The sequence below is a fragment of the Anarhichas minor genome, unplaced genomic scaffold (genome assembly GCF_050575085.1).
Source record: "Anarhichas minor isolate MPS153535 unplaced genomic scaffold, ASM5057508v1 ptg000058l, whole genome shotgun sequence".
NCBI classification, from domain to species: domain Eukaryota; kingdom Metazoa; phylum Chordata; class Actinopteri; order Perciformes; family Anarhichadidae; genus Anarhichas; species Anarhichas minor.
In genome coordinates, this window is record NW_027466504.1 from 5,733,636 (window position 1) to 5,752,908 (window position 19,273).

Consider the following 19,273-nt stretch of genomic DNA (forward strand, 5'->3'; position numbering starts at 1 on the left):
AGCGGCGCACAGAAGAGAGGGTGACACATCTATAAGGGTAGTCATGTTTTTATGCCAAGAGTTTCTTGCATGTGCAACGTTGCCAATTGTGTTATCATTTCACTTAATTCACAATACGAGCAAAATGGTCAAATTTGTGAAAACACTACACACCTTTCTATTAAATTAATCTTACATTATTGAAAGTAAGTGCAGCAACCTCTCAAGCTCTTGGGCGTGAGCTCAGCTAATTGATTTCATCTATTAGTGCCCACTTAAGAGTGGATGTCAGAATCCGTGCATGCATTTGCATGTATGTACGGTTACAGTGTGTAGCCTCTGAGGTTTCAGGAGAACACCGGACACTCACAGTCTCTCCCGCCGACTTCAGCTCCTTCAAACAGTCGACAGCTACTTCATGACGCTTCACTCGCAAGGCCAGCAGAGCCAACTCCAGGAGGAGGGAGACTCTGCAAATCCCAGATAAAAACATAATTCATACAATTCCAAGTAGAGTAATCCGGGCCGTGCTCTGCCCCTCGGGTTATCCATGGTTGTGTGGTAGTAAGAGGACAGGGAAGGACATTTGTTCGGATGACTTGGGGCCACAGACCTGTCAGCTGGTTGGATGGGTGTTGGGCTCTGAGGAGGACTGGAGTTCACAGCTGCAGCAGATGCTTCGGTGCAATCCATCAGGAGACGAAAGATCTGCTCGAGCTCCTCTTTTGTTGGTTCGACCTCATTTATTTCTTCTAACTTGCTGTTTGTACAACATGAAAGAAAAAAACTGTTTGTTAATTAAAAATACATAAACGTATGCACCCAAGAGTATGCATGCATCTGCATTTTCCTCGTAATATACTCACACTAAACAGTGCATTAGCCTCAGGCAAAATGAGCTGTATGAAGCCGACGATGGCTGGGTCACACTGACTCATGCTGCTGACGTTTAAAGATGAGCTAGAGAGCCATAAGGAGCTCCGACATGTCGAGTACATGCCTGCAGAAAAGGGACTGGGTTTGTACGATGCCACACCAGGAGCCGTGGTACTATACCATTACTGTGTGCAGGCAGCCAGATAAACCTGCCCACCGGGGGACGCCGCGGGCTTATTAACCGAGGGCCTGTGGATCGAGTTTAATGTTTGAGTAGCTTCCAAGTTCGCTGAACGCAAACAAACGTCAGAATCCAAAATGCACCAATATCCCTGTGAGTCCTACAAGCTTAAGAAAGCGTGGCAAATATAAACTAGAAGTAACGCCTCCCGGTTGTGTGCCATCACGTTATCCTCTTAGACATTTGTGTGAAATTGTCATCATTAGCATATGAATTCTTGAGTTATGGCCAAAATAATAGTTTGTGAGCCAAATTTGAAAATAATTTGCTCAAGGCGTTCCTGAGATATCACATCCACGAGAATGGGAAACATAATACACTCTGTAGGTTACAAACACAGAATAGTGAAACTGGTAAGTTGGTAGGACCATTAATAAGGTCATACTTAATAAAGGTCATGGCTGAACCTGCCTGTAGTATTAGCAGGGAGCACTCTAAAAACACAAACATCCAATCAATAAATAAAGCATTTTCTTCCAAACAGTTTTGCAGTTTCTTGCTACAGTACAACGTCTTCATCTTAACGGCAGAAAACACTTTTACTTAAATATAGCAAAGAAAATGTCCGTACTTTTTTAATTCCTGTATTCTGTAAATGACTGCCAAGGTAGTACACTGCCTGCTCAGTTCAATGAGGACATCCCTCTCTGTCAGCTTGTGTTGTACCTGAGGAGAGAAGAGTAAAGGTAGAAGTTAATTTCTATTCATCATCCCCAAATGCTTCACTAAAAGCTCTGCTGTATTTCACATTAAACACAGTTAGGTGCATGAAAGGTAGTCTTGTTTGAGATTGTGTGATCCCAACACTTCCATTAACTCCAGAGCGCCGTTAAGTCCAAAATGTATTGAAGAAAACTAACTCTTGAAATAAATGCCACGGCAAAATGAAATGAAACTCCGTTCACCAGTAACGTAAAGAGTCTTGGATAGAGATGTGGGATGTGAGACTTCATGAATTCTTCTGTAACTTTGGCAAAACTTGCAGCATCTTCCATTTCACCGGCGTCCACGAGACATTTAATAAGATGCCTGAGCAGAAACAGAGAGAACACGAGACTGATACTACTTTAGTGTGAAAGAACAGTGTTTTGCAATGCTTACTGGGATATTTCCACAAAATATGGACATTGTTCTCCACAACGATATATAAGCCAAGTTCCCAGGTTAGTATTTTACATACAAGTATGGAAACCAGAGTGCTACGGTCACAGATGAGCTGCTGGTTAATTAGCTCTGTGCGTCACCAGCATGAGACCCGACTGAATCAGGACTGGACTTATTCATGAAAGAGAACTAAGAGAGCATCGAGGGGCCACTTGCATCATGAGCTCAGCCCTCCAGCTGTGGTCCCGGTCTGCCACCTCGTCCAGACTTTGGACCACCTGCCCGAGGGAGGGGACCAGGCGGCGGCACCGCCCCGGCTGCAGGAGAGGACGCACTGTCTGGAGGTACAGCACCGAGGCGTTGAACGCTAGGAAGAAGTATCTGTGAGAAACAAAACGGATGCAAAATAATGTGCACAGAGAAAAAACAGAGAAAAAGCTGAATTATTCACATGATCCGCACGAGCAAGCCATTTGATCTCTTGGAACAACTCAATTCAGACCAAGTGTCAACTCTGTACGGAGAAGTTCTGTGGATTGCAAATGTGTGTGGATCAACCATCGTCCAATGGGCCTCAGGAGAGCCCCCCGTAGGAGCCTTTCTATGTAAAATGAGGGAAATTTATGAAACCAAGGCACTGTTTTAGAGGAAATTGTGTGAACGGGCCGTTTGAGTGCTGCTAATTGATACACCAGAGAGTGCGTTGTGCATTAGTCTGGGCTGGATGTATTAGAAACATATTCCCTTTGGTGTTAATTGGGATTGCTCATTCAGCCCTTTTATTGACGGGTTATGAGTTCATTAGCGAAGAGAGTCGGTGCCGCTCGCTCGCAAAGGCCGCCATCTCCCGATGCGTCGTTCTTCAAATGTCACAATTTCTATCATCACATCTATATTCATCATCCTTTTCTCCCTGCTCGCAGATTAAGAAGAAAACATGCTGAATATCATCCACCTGTGGGGTGAAGCGTGAAGAATCATGTCACATTTCAACTGTATTCTTCAAACCTTGATGCCGCAGAATATATCTAACCCTCATAACCTATCATAGCTATAACAAAAGAAGAACATTCCCTGTTTGGAATATTTCACGTTCATTGTGTGCAAGCAATAGCAGCAATGAGAAGCTGTGCGTGGCATGAAACTGGTCAACTTTCTTGACACCGTTAGAACAAAGCCAAACACACTGGAGGTGACGTACCTTGGTTCATGCTTTGAAATTTCAATTGCTTTAAGAAAACACAGCACAGCCTCTTCAAAGTCTCCCTGAAATAGAAAATAGTGCAAAAGACTTTGTCACAAACAAAGATCAGAGAAGGAAACTCTTCAATAGAGCCCACAGTTTGATAAAACACCAAGAAAAACTGCACTTAAGTGTGAAAAGACAAAGGGTAATGTGCCTTGAAGAATCACATTGTGAAGAAAAGTAGTTTACGAAGCGGGGACATCTGCTCCTTTTACAGTGCATAACAGTATATTTCTAAAGTAACTGTGTATGTGTGTGTATCCTATTGGCAAAGAAACACACATACACACAACCCCCCTTGAGGAGATGTGTCCACTTTGGTGTCCTCACCACACTGCCAGTGGCCGGCGGAGACTTCAGCTGGCCCCGGCAGAGGTAGGCTCGACACAAAAATTGATTAGCCGGCGGATTCCCTTCAAAGTACATCTTTAGACACGCTGTGCTTATCTCCAAACAGCCCAGCTGAGGAAAAAAAAACACAAAAGTCCAAACAAAATACATATATAGACCTCATCAGCTGTTACGTTGTGTCACCAGCATTTTTCTAAATTTGATGCGGTATCAAAACAACTCAGAAATGACTTGATGTGTCGTGTGATGCACATCGATTTTAAGCATGACGAAAAACATTATCCTGACTGCAGGTTCTTGCCCTTGAGCATGTCAGTACTGTACTTGTTAGATGAACTCACTCTGGGTAGTTTTCATTCAAGGAATTGTAGCGCTGTCAGGAGAGATCATTCGTAACGGAAATGTTGTATACTGTAAGCTTTTAATTGTGTTATCGTTAAGCATTTCATTGTTTCTCATGCTGGAAGATGATAAAACAAGTGAAACGTAACAGTGACGCACAGTGGCATCAGTATCTGAGAAAACGTTAGAAAAATGTCTTAATGCAACAGGAATATTCATATTCATCTAACAACTGAGGACTATTGTGATGTAGTCCTGCTGGGGATGTGGACTCATTCAGTATTCAAACAGGCCTGAGACTTAAAGGCAAGCTGCTTTTTCACTGAGGAGCCTCGCTGTACCACATAAAAAAAGAGAGAACAGATCACATTATGGAATATCACTGTGTTCCATTATTCAAATGAGCTTCCACTGCCCTAGGACACTTCAGTCGACATTAGTGAATATTCATTATTATCCTGTCCTACTGGGAGAATAGTTAGATTTAGCTAACTAAAGTTACTGTATGGAAACAGTGACATAATGGCATTTGTGATATGACTCTTCTGGCGCCGTTGCTGCAGAGGTTTTTATTCAAATGATTTTCTGTATCAGTACCTTTAGATGCTGCCATCAACAAAGCATTTGTGTCAATCAAAGTAGAACCCCGAAAAGGATTTCTGCTTTATTTACTCAAACCAAATAAAATATGTGATATGTGACCTAGTAGCTTAATTCCTTTTGTAGAATTTGCCAAAAAGAAATAAACCTCAGGTGTCATTGGCATTACAATAGCACTTTTGGCATGACTAGTTAGATCTTAAACTTGATTAAACGTGATTTAAGTCAATAATTACAATAACAATATCTTGTAGGCTTTATTTGTCGGCCATTTTTAACAGTGCAGACAAAACGAGGCCTGTGACTATCTCATCCTAACTCGAGGATAATATAAAACTTACATTTCTGTGGGACATTGTTTCCAAAGAACACACATGGTCTCAGAAAATACACACAGCCTTTTTATTATTATTTATTTATTTGACCCTGCTGAATCTACGACGACATGGTTTGGCTACATTAACAGGTAACGATTTACTGCCCCCGGTCTCACCTGTAGAGCTGCTTCCGCACAAACGACGTATAACTCCGGGGCAATACGTGGAGTTCGTCCGCTGGTTCCAACCACCGCCACGTTCTCAAGTAAACGGTAAGCTGACTGCAGAGCTCCAGAGTCTACGTGAAGTGACGTTACATGACGTTAAACACAGCGAAGGCACATTTTAATAACTCGTTAAAGCTGAAAGTGCTCCTGAATGAACGTCAGTACAATACAAACCTTGTCGCTCCTTTGCCTCGGTGAGATACTGACGAATATCCCGCTCCATGTCGGGAGAACGTTAACTGTCGTCAGCTAATGTGTTTATGCTAAAAATGAGCTAATGTTAGCTAGCTACAACTAATTAGGTTAGGACAGCCAGTTACGCTATTGTTCGCGCTAAATTACCCATTTAAAACTGTAACGTTACAGGTGTGTGCAAGTTGTTACGTCGGTCAACAAGAATTTCAAAACTGCTTGAATATTAGAAAAGCAATACGTCTGTACGTTGCATTTTCATCGTCAATGTAAATATGCCACATATTAGTGTCTTTAATGAACAACTAACCCTGTGTCGACGTCAAATGCTGGACAGAGCCAGCATCCGTGTTTGTAGTTAGGGAGCGTTACCAAGCAACACAAGAACCGGATGAGACTACGGTAAACGAATAGGACCAAAAAGGTTGACACTTGTTTGTATTGATTGACTACTAACTTGAGTTCAAACAACTCACTGTAGTCTCTAAAGTCAAATTAAATATACATTTTTTTTTTTACATCTCTCTCACTCTCTCTCTCTCTCTCTCCCTCACTCTCTCTCTCTCTCTCCCTCACTCTCTCTCTCTCTCCCCCTCACTCTCTGACTCACACAAAGCACCTCTTTAGGCTCCTGGTCCCAACGCTTCTTAACTTCAAAGTGCATCACTAGAAATCAGGCCACTCGGTGTGCAAAAATAATTTACTTGGTCAAACCAAATACTGTTACTGATGTGATGGGAGAAAATCATGAGGCAAGGCAAACTACAGTGGCACTCCCTGCCATGGACTCGGGGTTCCTAGTTAGAGGGTTAATTGACAGAAAGATGTATTACCTGCCAGAATTTCAAAGCAGCATAGATAGCTCCTCAGTGGCCCTCAAGCAAAGTTGTTGAGCAATTCCTTGTGGGACCTGTCTAAATATACACACAGAGAGTATATCCACCCTTTGGGATTGCTTTAAATATATAATATATTATTATTTACTGGAAGAGTCACTTGACCTACTTAATGGTTTGAGTTGGTGCTTTTATTCGTTGTTTAAAATGTCACAGCCATCAAAGCAGCGCTTTTGCTGATAGACAGCAGTTTAATGTGCGCTCAGTGTTGTGTTGCAGAGGGAAACACCAATATGCTGGACTCCTGGTCATTTTGGACAAATTACTGTGTAACCCTGACCCTCTAAACATGATTTAGTCAGGTGTACATATATGTGATGTAAGATCTTTTTTCAGTGCATAATACAATTTCAGATACAGCCATGGTCATTTTCTTCTGCCACCTATACTGTAAGTGCCCATTTAAACAGATGAAGACATAACATGCACAATCTGCCTCTGTAGGATTAAGGTACAGGACAAGTAGTTTTGTTTCATGAACGGTGTGGCTGGCTTCACAAAGCCCGCAGCCAGGCAAATCTGGCCAACACAGATGGTGCTATATGAAGATGAATAGGCTCTTAAAATGCTAAATGTGTTTGTTCAGGCTGTCATCCAGTATATTACAACAATACACCTGCCCAGCTGTAAAGCTTTCACAAATCTTTACTGCTGTATAATCCTATGAAATGGGATTTAAACAATGTAATGAATTGCTGTAATCTCACAAAATTCTATCAATATCTGTCGATATGAAAATATAGAATCCAGAGCCAAGGCTTCAACATGTTTCGTCATGGCAAAACCTCATCTTCTTCCATGTATCATAGTTACGGTGTAAAACAGATTATGTCTCAGGAAAGACAACCAGATCATTTTCACTTTGTCCACAACATTTGACTTGAATTCACTGCCACTGGAGCTGCCCCAGGAATGGCTCACATCCACAAAGAAAGACTTAACTTTCTCGGATTACATGAATAACAAGCCTGGACTCTTTCAGAATTTAATTTAACAAACTATAGAGTGAGTTGAAGCTCCATCCAATGAATGAATGTTAAGCTTCCGTCAGGGCTAAACAGCAGCTTTTTTTTAAACTCAATTCATCTCCTGTTTACACATCATTCTTAATACTATCGTGCTGCAACGCAGCACACGTTTGGGTCGCGGCCTCTTATTAATAGAGAACGGAAAAATTGAAACCCAATGAAGTGATAATCCCTGAGCTGTGTCTGTGAGTTACCTCTGGACCGTTGCGTGGACGAGAGATGCGTCTAATGAGGATGTAACCACATGTCACAATTTTGTCAGAAGCGCCGACGCACCCCAAGGCGGAGAACAAAGACAAAACAAAGCACCACCAGCAGCGAAATGGAGTTAATCACCCCAAACATTTTCCAGAGACGCACAGAAGCAAAAGCCCAGAAGGCTGTGGTTGCTCCTGTGTTTCACACCGGAAAGCTCATTGCAAACAAGCGTTCAGATCAACAAGAAGATCAGAACAGATTTGTCACATATAGCTGTTGATCTTTTTTTGTTTTTTTTTATTCCAGTACTTGGCAGTTATAATGAAACTGTTCACTCTTACAGGCATGTTCAAACTTCATACGAAAATATTTGTTTGCGTCGAGCTACGCACATGCACAGTTCACCTCTCATTCATAATGAATCAAAGCCATTGTGCGGAAGAAACTCTTTTTGCATTATCCAGCCCCCTGATGGGATAACTTTCAACATCTCTGAAAATCCCCGCAACACCAGCATATCCTTAAGATGTTAAATCAGCAGGGTGAGATCAATTATTGATCGACTCTCAAATGGTTATCAATAATTGAGCGTTTTGCACATGCGAAGCCCACATACACAAGAATGGCGGCAAGCATGAGCCCAAATCATACGACCTGGTTGTTTCTCTATATGCAAGTCCCAGTACACTTTATGTGAATGTATGAAGAAGTACCAAATGTCTTGCTTTAGAATTTAAAGCCAAACAGCTTGTATCTTTCATCTCTGATTGCACAGAGAGATTTCTTTGTGAGTCTACTGCAATAGAGGGCAATGCTTAGAAATAGCCTTTCATTAAGATTATCAAACAAATGAGACAAAAAATAGTTTGTAAAATTTGTGAATTTAGTGAAATGTTATCAATATTGTATTCGTAAGATGGGGGGTGTCATAAAAGCTCATTAAAAAATAACTCTTGCCAAGGTTTAGGCTGGTCGTTAAGGCCATAGTTGGAGTTGTATAAGCCTTCATTATACTGAGAGGTGTTTCTAATATTTTGCCCTCCTACATTATAAAAGGGGAGTGGTCTTATCTGTTTCCTATACATGGCAACATTTGATATTAAGTACTAAACACAAAGTACAGCTTAAAGGCTGATGGGAATGCCTTAGTTTTAGCATGTATTTTTTGTCTGGTAAACCACAAATGTAAACTTCACGGTGGCACGAGAGGACAAGTTAGAGCAGCACCAAATTCAAAAGGCCTCATCCTCAGGGGACCATGAACATTGGCACCAAATTTTGAATATTTGTTGGGATATTTCAACCTGGACAAAAGTGGTGGACCGACGGACAGTCCGAAAGCTACGTTGCTAGCATAGCTAATAACACACCCAAGCCTGTATACTATACACATGCACACGCACAGGGAGTGGTGACGACAAGTGTTTTACTGCACCATCGACTAGCTAATCGGCAGGACCACCACTCATTTAAGATGTACTCAATGAGCACCGGATTTTAAACGGATATACGGGTGTTAGTGGTTTAAATGAACGCATCCAAAATTCGCCGTGCATTTGCAGAGAAAGCCCACAAGACATAGAGTAGCAACAGTCATTGATTGGATAGAGAGCCTCAGGCTAAATGTCTGACTGGCCAAACAAAAATGTGGCAAACTATTGGTGTCATGATGTTTGTTTTTATTATTATCTTAGTATTATACTTATGTATTTATTATGTTCACTTCCCAGTATGAGGTTCTCTATTAAATAGGTGTAATTAGTAATGTGAACCCTTCTTTGGATTATTTTACATCCATTTGTTACACCTCATAGCAGTTTTGGCGCACAATACCACCCTAAGGAATGCGCCATCATCATTTTCTCCCCTCAAGGTTTATGTAATCTAAACGCTGAGTGTGTTAATGTTGCATTCCCTCTGAATTTGTACCCAGCAGTTTGTATGTGTCCTGTGCTCCTCAAGTGTCCTACTTTATGCACAATAGGCAAACACACTTTCAGGATGACGTGGCTTCCCGATCTGCAAGCTTAAAACAATTTGACATTTGAAAGTAATCTGGCCTGTCAGAGCTGGACCGTCAGACGCACAGTTTCTTATCTACACAAGCATGTGCTCAAACGGCTAATGAGGGTATTGACTCACTGCTTACGCTCTCATCGGAGATGACGGATGCCACTGATTTGTTAAAACATCATCGGCGTGGGGATTGGATTTGATGGCGCCCTGGATGCGTACTTAGCAATAACTGACACGATGCCCAATCCTTCACAGTATGCATCTGCTGATGTGGTTACACTCCATAGCAATTAGCCAATAACATCAAGTTGAACCGATGACAAATGAGCACACTCGAGCTGCATCGCTGCATATTTACATGTATGCTCGCATTCGTTTTTTGAGGTAGATTTAATGTATGCCAGCTGAATGCATACACTATGTTGAGGCTTTGCTAGTACTTATAAATCAATGGTAAAATAATACATGCAAGTACATGCAGTTTTACATCCTACTGATGTCCATGGTGCTTCACATTTCGCTGCACAAGCCTCCAAAGTAACGTGTTATCTTGTTCCAATGCAAAAAAATTAAAAAAAATGTCTGCTCTGGCAAAGTCTTTACTAAGACACTTCAGTCATCACTCAACAGTTTTAGTTCTCGGCTTTGCTGCAATTGCTCAACAGACTGATTAGAAAGCCCTAATGCGTCTGATTGAGCTTGATGATCCATTGGGAAATGATTAATCAGTTGTACTGTGAAAGATAGATGAGATGTTTTATTCACCAGATGTGTTTCAGCCACACCAGAGGCGTGACTCTCGGGACGGCAATTTAGTCTGTTGGTGTAACACATTGGAACAGAGTGATATCAGATAACCTCTGGATGGATTGCCATCACAATTGGTCTGTTTATGGCCCACAAAGACGGATTCTAGTGGGTTGATCAAGCGCCAACAAAAGTGTTAGCTTTTCCCTTGTGAAATAAGTCAGTTGACTTACAGTATACGGCGGTAGGCAATTTGCGGAGGGATAATGAGGGAAGCAAGCCCCCTTGTTAGTGTTAGCAAAATGACAAGAATGCCTTGCCCCTTGTTATCTGGCCATCCCCTAGCAGCAGAGAGAGTGCAGGGGCAGAGGGGTTGTTTATTTGAATATGCTAGTGTGGTCTGCCTGACTCATTGATTTGTTTTATCTGACTGAGGTTTATGAAGATAGAATCGATGGCCCCCGAAACATCAGTAGCCTAATTGTGCTATGTATCGATAAATCCACGGCGCTGTCCATGGTGCTGAAGTAGCTGACATATTTGCAATTGCCTTCTGTCAGTTTCATCTTGGATCCGTAATATTCTATAAACTATTTATAAACTAGTTATAGCTACAATATTGCTCCAATCCCATTATAAATTAACAAATCACCTACCTAGCTAAATTTAGCATTCAGCAGCTGATTCTAAGAACACTGTCACTATAATAAAAGTTGTCAGTGAAGCTAGCTGCATGTTCAAATTTACGCATTGCTTCTAGACTCGGAAGACTTATTAACAAGCACAAGATGCAGTGATTTTTATTTCAGTGATTCAAGTTGGTCTGCTGTTGGCATCAGGTGTCCGGTACATCCATTTCTGTTAATTGGTTGGATCAACAGGAAACTAACTAACTTTAAGACTATGTCAGATGAAATATGAAGTGAAATAAAGTGGCTTTATAGTGTGTATTATTGGGCTAACTCTGCAACGTAAGAAAGGAAAATGTTTTTTTTTCCAATAAAGAAAAAAAAGGGTGAGGGTCCTCCGCTGAGGGTTTAGTGTGAGAATTATTGATTTTACCTGTCAGAAGCATTCAGAAAGGTCTCACTCAGAAGACCTGTTTTAATGCACACTTTCAGGTTTTACAGAAGCAACCTGAGTGGCAACGCTGGGGGAAAAAACGCTTAAACAAATGTTTCTTTCACGCTTGGCAAAGGTGGAAGGGTTGATGTATTGATAAAAACAAAATACTACGCAATGGAATAGAAACAGACATCGGGCATAACGTATGACGTACACGAAGTATCACTCAAGAGACGAAAACGTCAGATCTGCGTGGAGCGATGAGGATGAATGCATGAAACAAACACTAATGCCATACTTCCATCACGTTTACTACATTTTGCATCCTTTAAGGTTTGACTGGTGCTGAGTATTGACACCACCAGATTGTCTTGATGTGCCAAACTACTAATAATGCATGAAAGTAGTCAATGAAAACATGCATCAATTTGCATTTTCTTTTGCGGTTTTCTGGAAATGTTGGTAAATTAGTGCTGCGTTCGGATGGAAACTTGGATGGTGAGACAGATGTGGTCAACATTTTGGAGTTAGCGGTATCTGTGGCAAATAAAATCAACCCCTCTGACTTCAATCTTTGCCCCACTCATGGTAACAATCTAAGAATAGCAAAGCTGCCTCTCCATTATCCGTCCAACTATACTTTTCTGATGCGTAACGATTATTGCAGCCTCACAGCTCAGTGGAATGCCTATAGACTTTAAGTCGTTTCCATTTAGATTCCTGAAAGGATCAGCCGGGCTGATTGATCTACTGGTTAAGAGGTTCCAACACCTCCGTCTTCAGCCCATTCACTCAGTGCAGGGACAGTGCGTCAGTAGTGATTAGCCGCACTATCGTTGACAGGCATCAATAAACCACTTAAAGACACGCTGGTTGAACTTTTACCTCCCGTCTTCTGCCGCTTGACAGTGCTTGAGTACAGCTTGACCTGAACATAAACCGCATCTCATATTCAAAGACGTAACTGCGCCCTGAGCCACTTCCCTGAGGGGATTATCATTCATGCTCATAACTGTTCTGTAGCGAGTGCATTTACTCCCCATATGGGCTGTTTCTTGAGAGTTGCACTTCTTTACAGCCTATTGCTTTCCTGATGGCGGGGTAAGGTCAACGGTCTGGTGATTGCACTGTTTTTTTTTTTGCATTTTTTAATCTTGTTGTCAAATGAGATTTCGAGGGGCCGAGCTGGCAGTCATGAAGTGGACTTTTCAAGAGAACAATTAAACAAAAAATGTACTAAATATAACCAGCTATCATAGACTGAATCAAACTGGAAACAATAAGCAGAACCAACAAAACCAAACTGTCGGGAGCAAACAATGCTCAGCTAATAGAGGAAACTGTTCAGGGAAGAACTGGCCAATGGTTCATCAGTTTTGCCATAAGGTGACAAAGCAAGATTACCCATCAGTCATTGCGCCTGACTGGAGAGCCAAAAACAAACAATAGAGCTCACAACGGAGTTTTAATGTCTTTGTAACTAATGATATCATCATTGTGAGTATTTAAGAGGAGTTGAGATTAAAATGAAGATCCAGTTTGAAGATAGATGTGGTCTGCGCCAGGGGGGCAAAGGGGGCTGGACTATGTCCAGGAGTGCCTTTGCAACAATGCTCAAATAATCTATAAATCAAATACACTTATATCTTTTGGGAAACAGCATTACTACACAATTCACAATGATCAAGGACAAAATAATATAAATATTACATAATAATATTAATCTCTTTAAGAATGATCGTAATCGTAAATCTTGTCCATTAATCCAATCAATGCATTTATTTCGCATACATTTCAATAGAATACGTTTTGGTTTTTTTCAATATACTGTGTATTTTATATTTAATTTAAGAAGCAGCAACAGGTATCTTAGAAGACATTGCAGGGTGAGCCAATCCAAATACTTTTAAGAGGATATTAGTGGTACTACATACAACTCGTCCCACTGAAATGAGAGAAATTTAAAGTCATTCTTTAGCCAAATAAAGGAAAGCTGGAGTACCCGAGTGTAAACCTGATGACCTTTTTATTGTACATTCAAGAAATGAAGAAAACTATAAAAATTAGTATTTTCCCCACCAACAGCAAGATCCGCAGATGAATGATCCTCGATGTACAGAGTGCAACGGAGAAACTACTTAACAAACGGAGAAACTACTTAACAAACTGAACACAAAGGGAGAAATATATAGAAGCTGATCAGACCATTTTCTAATAAGAAAATGTATAACACAAAGACAGACACGTCCACCTAAACTACAAATAAAACAAAAATGTAATAATCTGTCCATCAGTATGAATACTTTACAACTAACCAAACCAAAGACATCGACACACTAATATAGTTTAAAGACTCTCTGAACTCTTAATCCCCCCCTGTGATGTGGCATGCAAGTGGTACATTCTGATTGGCCACTTCATGTATTCAAGCAGCGAAACCTTCAGAACCGATAACGAAAAGAAACAAAAAACAGAACAACCTAAAGCAAACATATCTTAAGTATCTAAACTAAAGTGTGAAGTTAATTACAAGCTAGACTCCAAATAAAAACCAATATACTGCCAAGAATACTACACAAACAATGAGAGTGATGTGTGAAGCAACACTTTAGTGTCATGTTTAATCTGTTTGTTGATGTATGTGGGATGTGCATGAGGTCAGAAGGTTGAAATTGGAAAGGAGTGACGATGTATAAGCAGTCGATGTATATCCCCAATAATACGTGGCCCGGGGAATTTAAGGTGTCGTCACACAGTTTGAGTCGCCTTTCAATCATCACATTTCGGTGTTTGTGTTGTTCCCATTTTCATTGTCGTTGCCATACAGACCTAAAAGCAACTTTTGGCAGTTATTTTGAATTTATCCTAAATTGCTCTCCTAAGATAAGATAAGATTTTTCCCTCAACTGTCACGGGGCATGATGAGGACTCAGACGCAGACAGTCAGGTGTAGAGAAAAAAAGGTTTTTAATGAACCAAAAACAGGGAATCCAGGGACAAGACAAAAGACGAGGGGGAAAATCCGGCAGGAAAAGGCAGAACAGGCAGACTGGAAAACCGGGAACAGGACGAGCAAAACGGGCGGGTTGGACGGGAAACAAACACAATGATCTGGCAGTGAGTGAGTGAAAGACCGGGGTTTAAATAGTGACTAGGCAGAGTGAACAGGTGAGAGTAATGAGCTGATGAGGTGAGTGTGACTGGCAGGTGCACTGAATGAACTGATTAGGTGAGTGAGGAGCTACAGAAAGAAACAAAGACACAGAACACACAGGGCAAAGCCTGATCGTGACATCAACAGCATTTTCTGTGGTAGCAAAATGTCATCCCAGACTGAGATAAGATAGGATTTCAGCCTCGGATTGCTTACCTTACATTATCGGCTGTTGAGCGATTGATGGTAGCGTACTTGCAACTGTTTATTAGCATTTACATTGGTAGTTTGACACGAGATGGCAAGACGTTTCCCAGCAGCATGGCTATTTATTTGTGATTTCCATCTAAATCCTTGGTTTGATGGCTTTATTATACTTTGTGTTGTTGCTGACACATTCTCTGCTTGAGCTGTAACCCAATAGTTTTGAAGAAAAAAAAAGAAGACAATCATTAGCAATGCAGACGGAATAATACGTCAAATATGTTTTCTGTCAGTTCACGCCAGAATTTCCACCTGGCTCATCGAGTTTACCGCCTTCTCTGTGAGACATTTGAGATACGCGTCTCCCAATGTGGAAATATGAGCGATGCACGAGGGCACGGCTGTTGGTTTTTGTTTGATTGAATGCGCCGTGCTTTAAATTGCCTGGATAAACAGATGTCGGCTCTAAATATTCATTCGTATTATTTATGTTGATATTTCCGAGAACTGTGGATCCTTCTTGCATGGAAATGTTGTTTTTTATACGACAGGGCTGCTAATGTTTTATAAATTCAAAGCAGTGACAACAAAAATAAATCTGGTTTCATGCACAGTGTCATGTGAATTTCCAAATTCCACAGATATCCGACTTGACTGTATCAACTGTGATAAAAAATCTCTTTCAAAAAGAGAGAAAGAAACTGAATATTTCAGGAGGAACTTGACTGATGAGAGCCTGCATTTCATCATTTCATCATGCCCTTATGAAAGACATCGGTTCGTGAGCGTGCGTATGAAATTTATCTCTCTTCTCAGGTGGCTGATGTGTTTCTGCAGCCAGGTGCCGGTCCTGCCAGCAAGCCTGTGTCTGGAAGAGTTGGATGAAAAGCAAAAGGACCCTCAGTGATATTTAATACTCCTGCAACATCGCTGAGCTCAGGTGCCATGGTAACCAGCCAGAACCCGCCCTCCTCCCTCTCACACTGTCCCATTTTTTTTATCTCCTTCTCCTCCTATTGCTGCTTTAAATCAGACTGCGTTTTAAACCCGGTAGAAACAAACATGGCGGCAAGTAACCAGTCATCAAACTGAACATTTTACCCTACGTATAGCGAGCTGTTGACATGGCATATTGCTGACGAAGTTCATATCGCGGTCACGTTATGAAAGCAATTTCTGAGGGAGCTGCTCCCTCTCTCTCCCCCCTCCCCCCTCCTCCCTTCTCACTTTCTTCCTTTTTTCTCTTTGATGATAAGAAAAGTGACATGTGCTTGAAGAAACTTATAATGCGACGCTGTCACAATGGGATTGAGAAAAGAACAATCTCAGATGTGTCGAGGAACAAAATTGGAGAGCAACCCGTTTGGATCAGGTATGAATTATATTGAAAACCTTTTTGGAGGGGATCTTCTTTCCCGTAAGCATTATGTTTTCTTAATACAGCCTGGTGCTCTGTCTTTTCTCAGTTGCTCCTTGGCTGATTGCCCAACAGATTGGCTCCGGCCTCAGGACACGCGCCAAAATATGGCATCCCACTGGCCCTCACTGCGTGATCGTTCTAAATAAAGCACAATTTCACTCACAATTTAATCACAGGAAAGTCAACGTAAGTCCTAATAAACTTAAGCCTCAACCACTCCATTGTTTTGTTTTTTTCTTCTTCCGTTTTCTTCTTCAAATGAAGAGTACCAGTACACTTGATTATACGTTTAAAAGAAAAGCAAATACAACCTCATTTGAAACTGCAGGAATTCTTGATCTAATGTGAGTGGACGGATAATGGAGACACGGCAGCAAAGCAACCGAGGCACTGAAGTCTTTTAATGTCTTTAAGGCCAGGCGTAGTGCTGTGACGCCTTTCAAGCATTCCCTTCTTACGCCACACATTATGTAGCCTACGACGGCGGCAGATTTAGCACTCCACTTTTTTTTACTCTTCAATTATTTCTTAATAGCTATACACGATGTAATGCTAAAAGACTGAGTCCCAGGCAAGAAGACATGGAAATCAAGAAACCGCTTTGTTCTTGTATAGCAGTGTGGAGATGGTTAATCTTAGAATCATAAGTATAGATGTATGCTTTATTGTTTTCAAACACTATGTGTTCACTTTACGAGAGGAAAAGGGTTTCAGGGTTAGGCCAATCAGATGTGTTGGTGATTGTAACACTATCTCAGATACCAAAGTATCTTGTCTGCAGTTGCCTGACAAAACTTGGCCAGATCCGTGAGAGCAGAGCTGCTAACGCTGGCCTGCACGCTGATATAACAGCACCGAGGACAGTGGGACTGGCTGACAGAGGCTGGGAAGCAGGGATGACATATATTTGTAGGCCAACCAGAAAGTTATCATCACACTGGTTCCCTCAACAAAAACCCAATGGCATTTTTCCATCTCGGATTATATCAGAACATAAGCTTTGTGGCAATGACAAGTTTATGATACCGACACGTTTTCTGTCAGCAAGATCATCATCCCACTGACCACTGATTTTTAAAGCGCGAACGCAATCGGCAGGAGAGTAAAAAAACGAATGTTCGGCAAACATTACTGTTATCTTGTACCTACGAACATTTATATACAAGTCATTTTACTTTTATTTGAGTAAATATTCTAGTACTTCCTGGTCCATCCCTGGTGTTTACTGTAAAATCACTAAAACGACTGTAGTGAAGGATGACAGCCAGGGATCAGATAAGAGGGAGGGGGGTACCTCTCTGTCATCACATGCCCTTCAGGATGGTCCCAGCCTTTTATACGGTTCACGTGGCTTTTCTCTCACCAGACTGAGCGGCGCAGGGCATTTCCCTCTCAATCCACAATCCCACTTGAGGGGAAACACTTTATGTAAGGCTACAGATGGGCTGTTATGCTCTTGAGAACCTATCCCCTGTGAGCCAAGACATCGAGTCCAACCTTAAGTAGGCTACCCCCCCCCCCCCCCCCCCCCCTCACTCTTTCTCTCTCTTATTACTCGGTCTGTCTCTCTCCGTCTCATGTCCACACCCTCTCCGTAACTCTGTCACTCTGCAGGGGCCGGGTGCACTGAGCCATGCATGGCACTGTAAAAAAAAAAAAAAGAGACTACCCTGGCATCCTCCATCCTTGACCTCCTCCTCCTTTTCCTACAACACACTGGCCGAGGGCTGACTGCCTGCTTCATCCAGTGACCCTCGACAATTTTTATGTCTGAAGGTCATGCTGTCATTCCATTACTACTTCATTCAGTGTTTCCTTGAATCAGGGTCACTCTGGCCAAGCTGTCATGGTCCTGTCATGTTGCCAGAGAGGTCCGGTCACGACCCGGGCATCAAGTAGTTTCTTTTCAGGCTTTAGTCAGAGCATGCACACTTGACAGCAGTATATAAAAAAGAGACGTACAGTAAGGCAGACTCGTGCTGAATGTTGGCTGGAGTAAAGAAGAACCAGAATATATATATATTTTATTATTATCTTAGATCCTTTCCTTGGTGTGACACTTATTGCGCCCAAACCCAACAGATCCTGGGGCCTCAGATCCCAGCTTGCGGCGTATTATGTCGTGGAAGGATGTTGAAAACACCTCCTGTGAGCAGACAGCCTCTCTGCTGCTTACAGCAGATGCAAAGACATCAAACTGAAAACACTGCTGGCTATAGCCTATTAAACTTACCGTACATTGTGTACTTCTGTTTTTATGTTGCACTATGTGCCATCGCAGATGTTCTCCATTTCAAGCACTGAGAAAGAAGGGTGATGTTTTTGTTAAAAAAACGAAACACAAACAAAAGTCCAGTTTTATTGGTCTTTATAGTGACTGGTTTTTGTTATTAGCATGTCCTCGTACTGCATCCATCAAACAGTGTGTCCTGGGCTCTCACAGCTATAACCTTGGATGTTCTCTAGGTCTGACACGGGGTGTTTTCGCTGTGGAAGATTGTGCAGAAGCTTGATGTTTATTTGAATCCAAATCAATCGCAGACGATCTATTGTATGTGTGCAATTTATTTACAATTTTGGATTTCAAGCTGGTCATGGTTAAATGTTGTGTGATAGTGATCCTCGTTACCCGGGGAGGTTGGGAGAAGATCTAAAATGTTGCGTTTCTACCTTAACGAGCGTTAGCACTTCTATGTTACACTAGCCGAATGTATACTGAATGCACATGCTGCTTTTACTTGTTATCTCCTTCAGGAAGATTATGCGATTGGTTGCGTGTGTGCTGTCTGTCTGTGCGTCTGTGAGTGAGTGTGTATGCACCTCTGTGTCTGTCCACGGCTAATCCTGCATTCTGCTGCAGCAAACTGCAAAATCCTTTTGGTGCCACTTATGGCTGCATGCTCAATGGCCTGGTTGTGGTGGCTCACATAAAACACCTTTGTATTGCCTGTTTTATACTGCCATTGACTGCCTGCTGACACCTAACTCACTACTCTTCACACAGCTGGGTGCATAGCCAATTAGTCCATGGTGGGTCGTATTCATTCAATCACACAATACAGCAGAGGTT

General features: G+C 41.7%; 1 protein-coding gene across 1 annotated transcript in view; it reads right to left on the minus strand.

Annotated features, from left to right (window-relative positions):
- The window catches only part of cfap46 (cilia and flagella associated protein 46), a 68,311-nt gene extending 62,805 nt beyond the window's left edge, over window positions 1–5,506 (minus strand). The window contains exons 1-9 of the mRNA XM_076077356.1: window positions 5,458–5,506; window positions 5,233–5,354; window positions 3,777–3,908; window positions 3,402–3,466; window positions 2,417–2,581; window positions 2,002–2,125; window positions 1,668–1,762; window positions 593–739; window positions 350–449 (exon numbers count right to left, since the gene is read on the minus strand). Of these exons, the coding sequence (XP_075933471.1) occupies window positions 350–449; window positions 593–739; window positions 1,668–1,762; window positions 2,002–2,125; window positions 2,417–2,581; window positions 3,402–3,466; window positions 3,777–3,908; window positions 5,233–5,354; window positions 5,458–5,506 (999 nt within the window). The remainder of the gene's footprint in view (window positions 1–349; window positions 450–592; window positions 740–1,667; window positions 1,763–2,001; window positions 2,126–2,416; window positions 2,582–3,401; window positions 3,467–3,776; window positions 3,909–5,232; window positions 5,355–5,457) is intronic.
- Window positions 5,507–19,273: the final 13,767 nt, after the last annotated feature.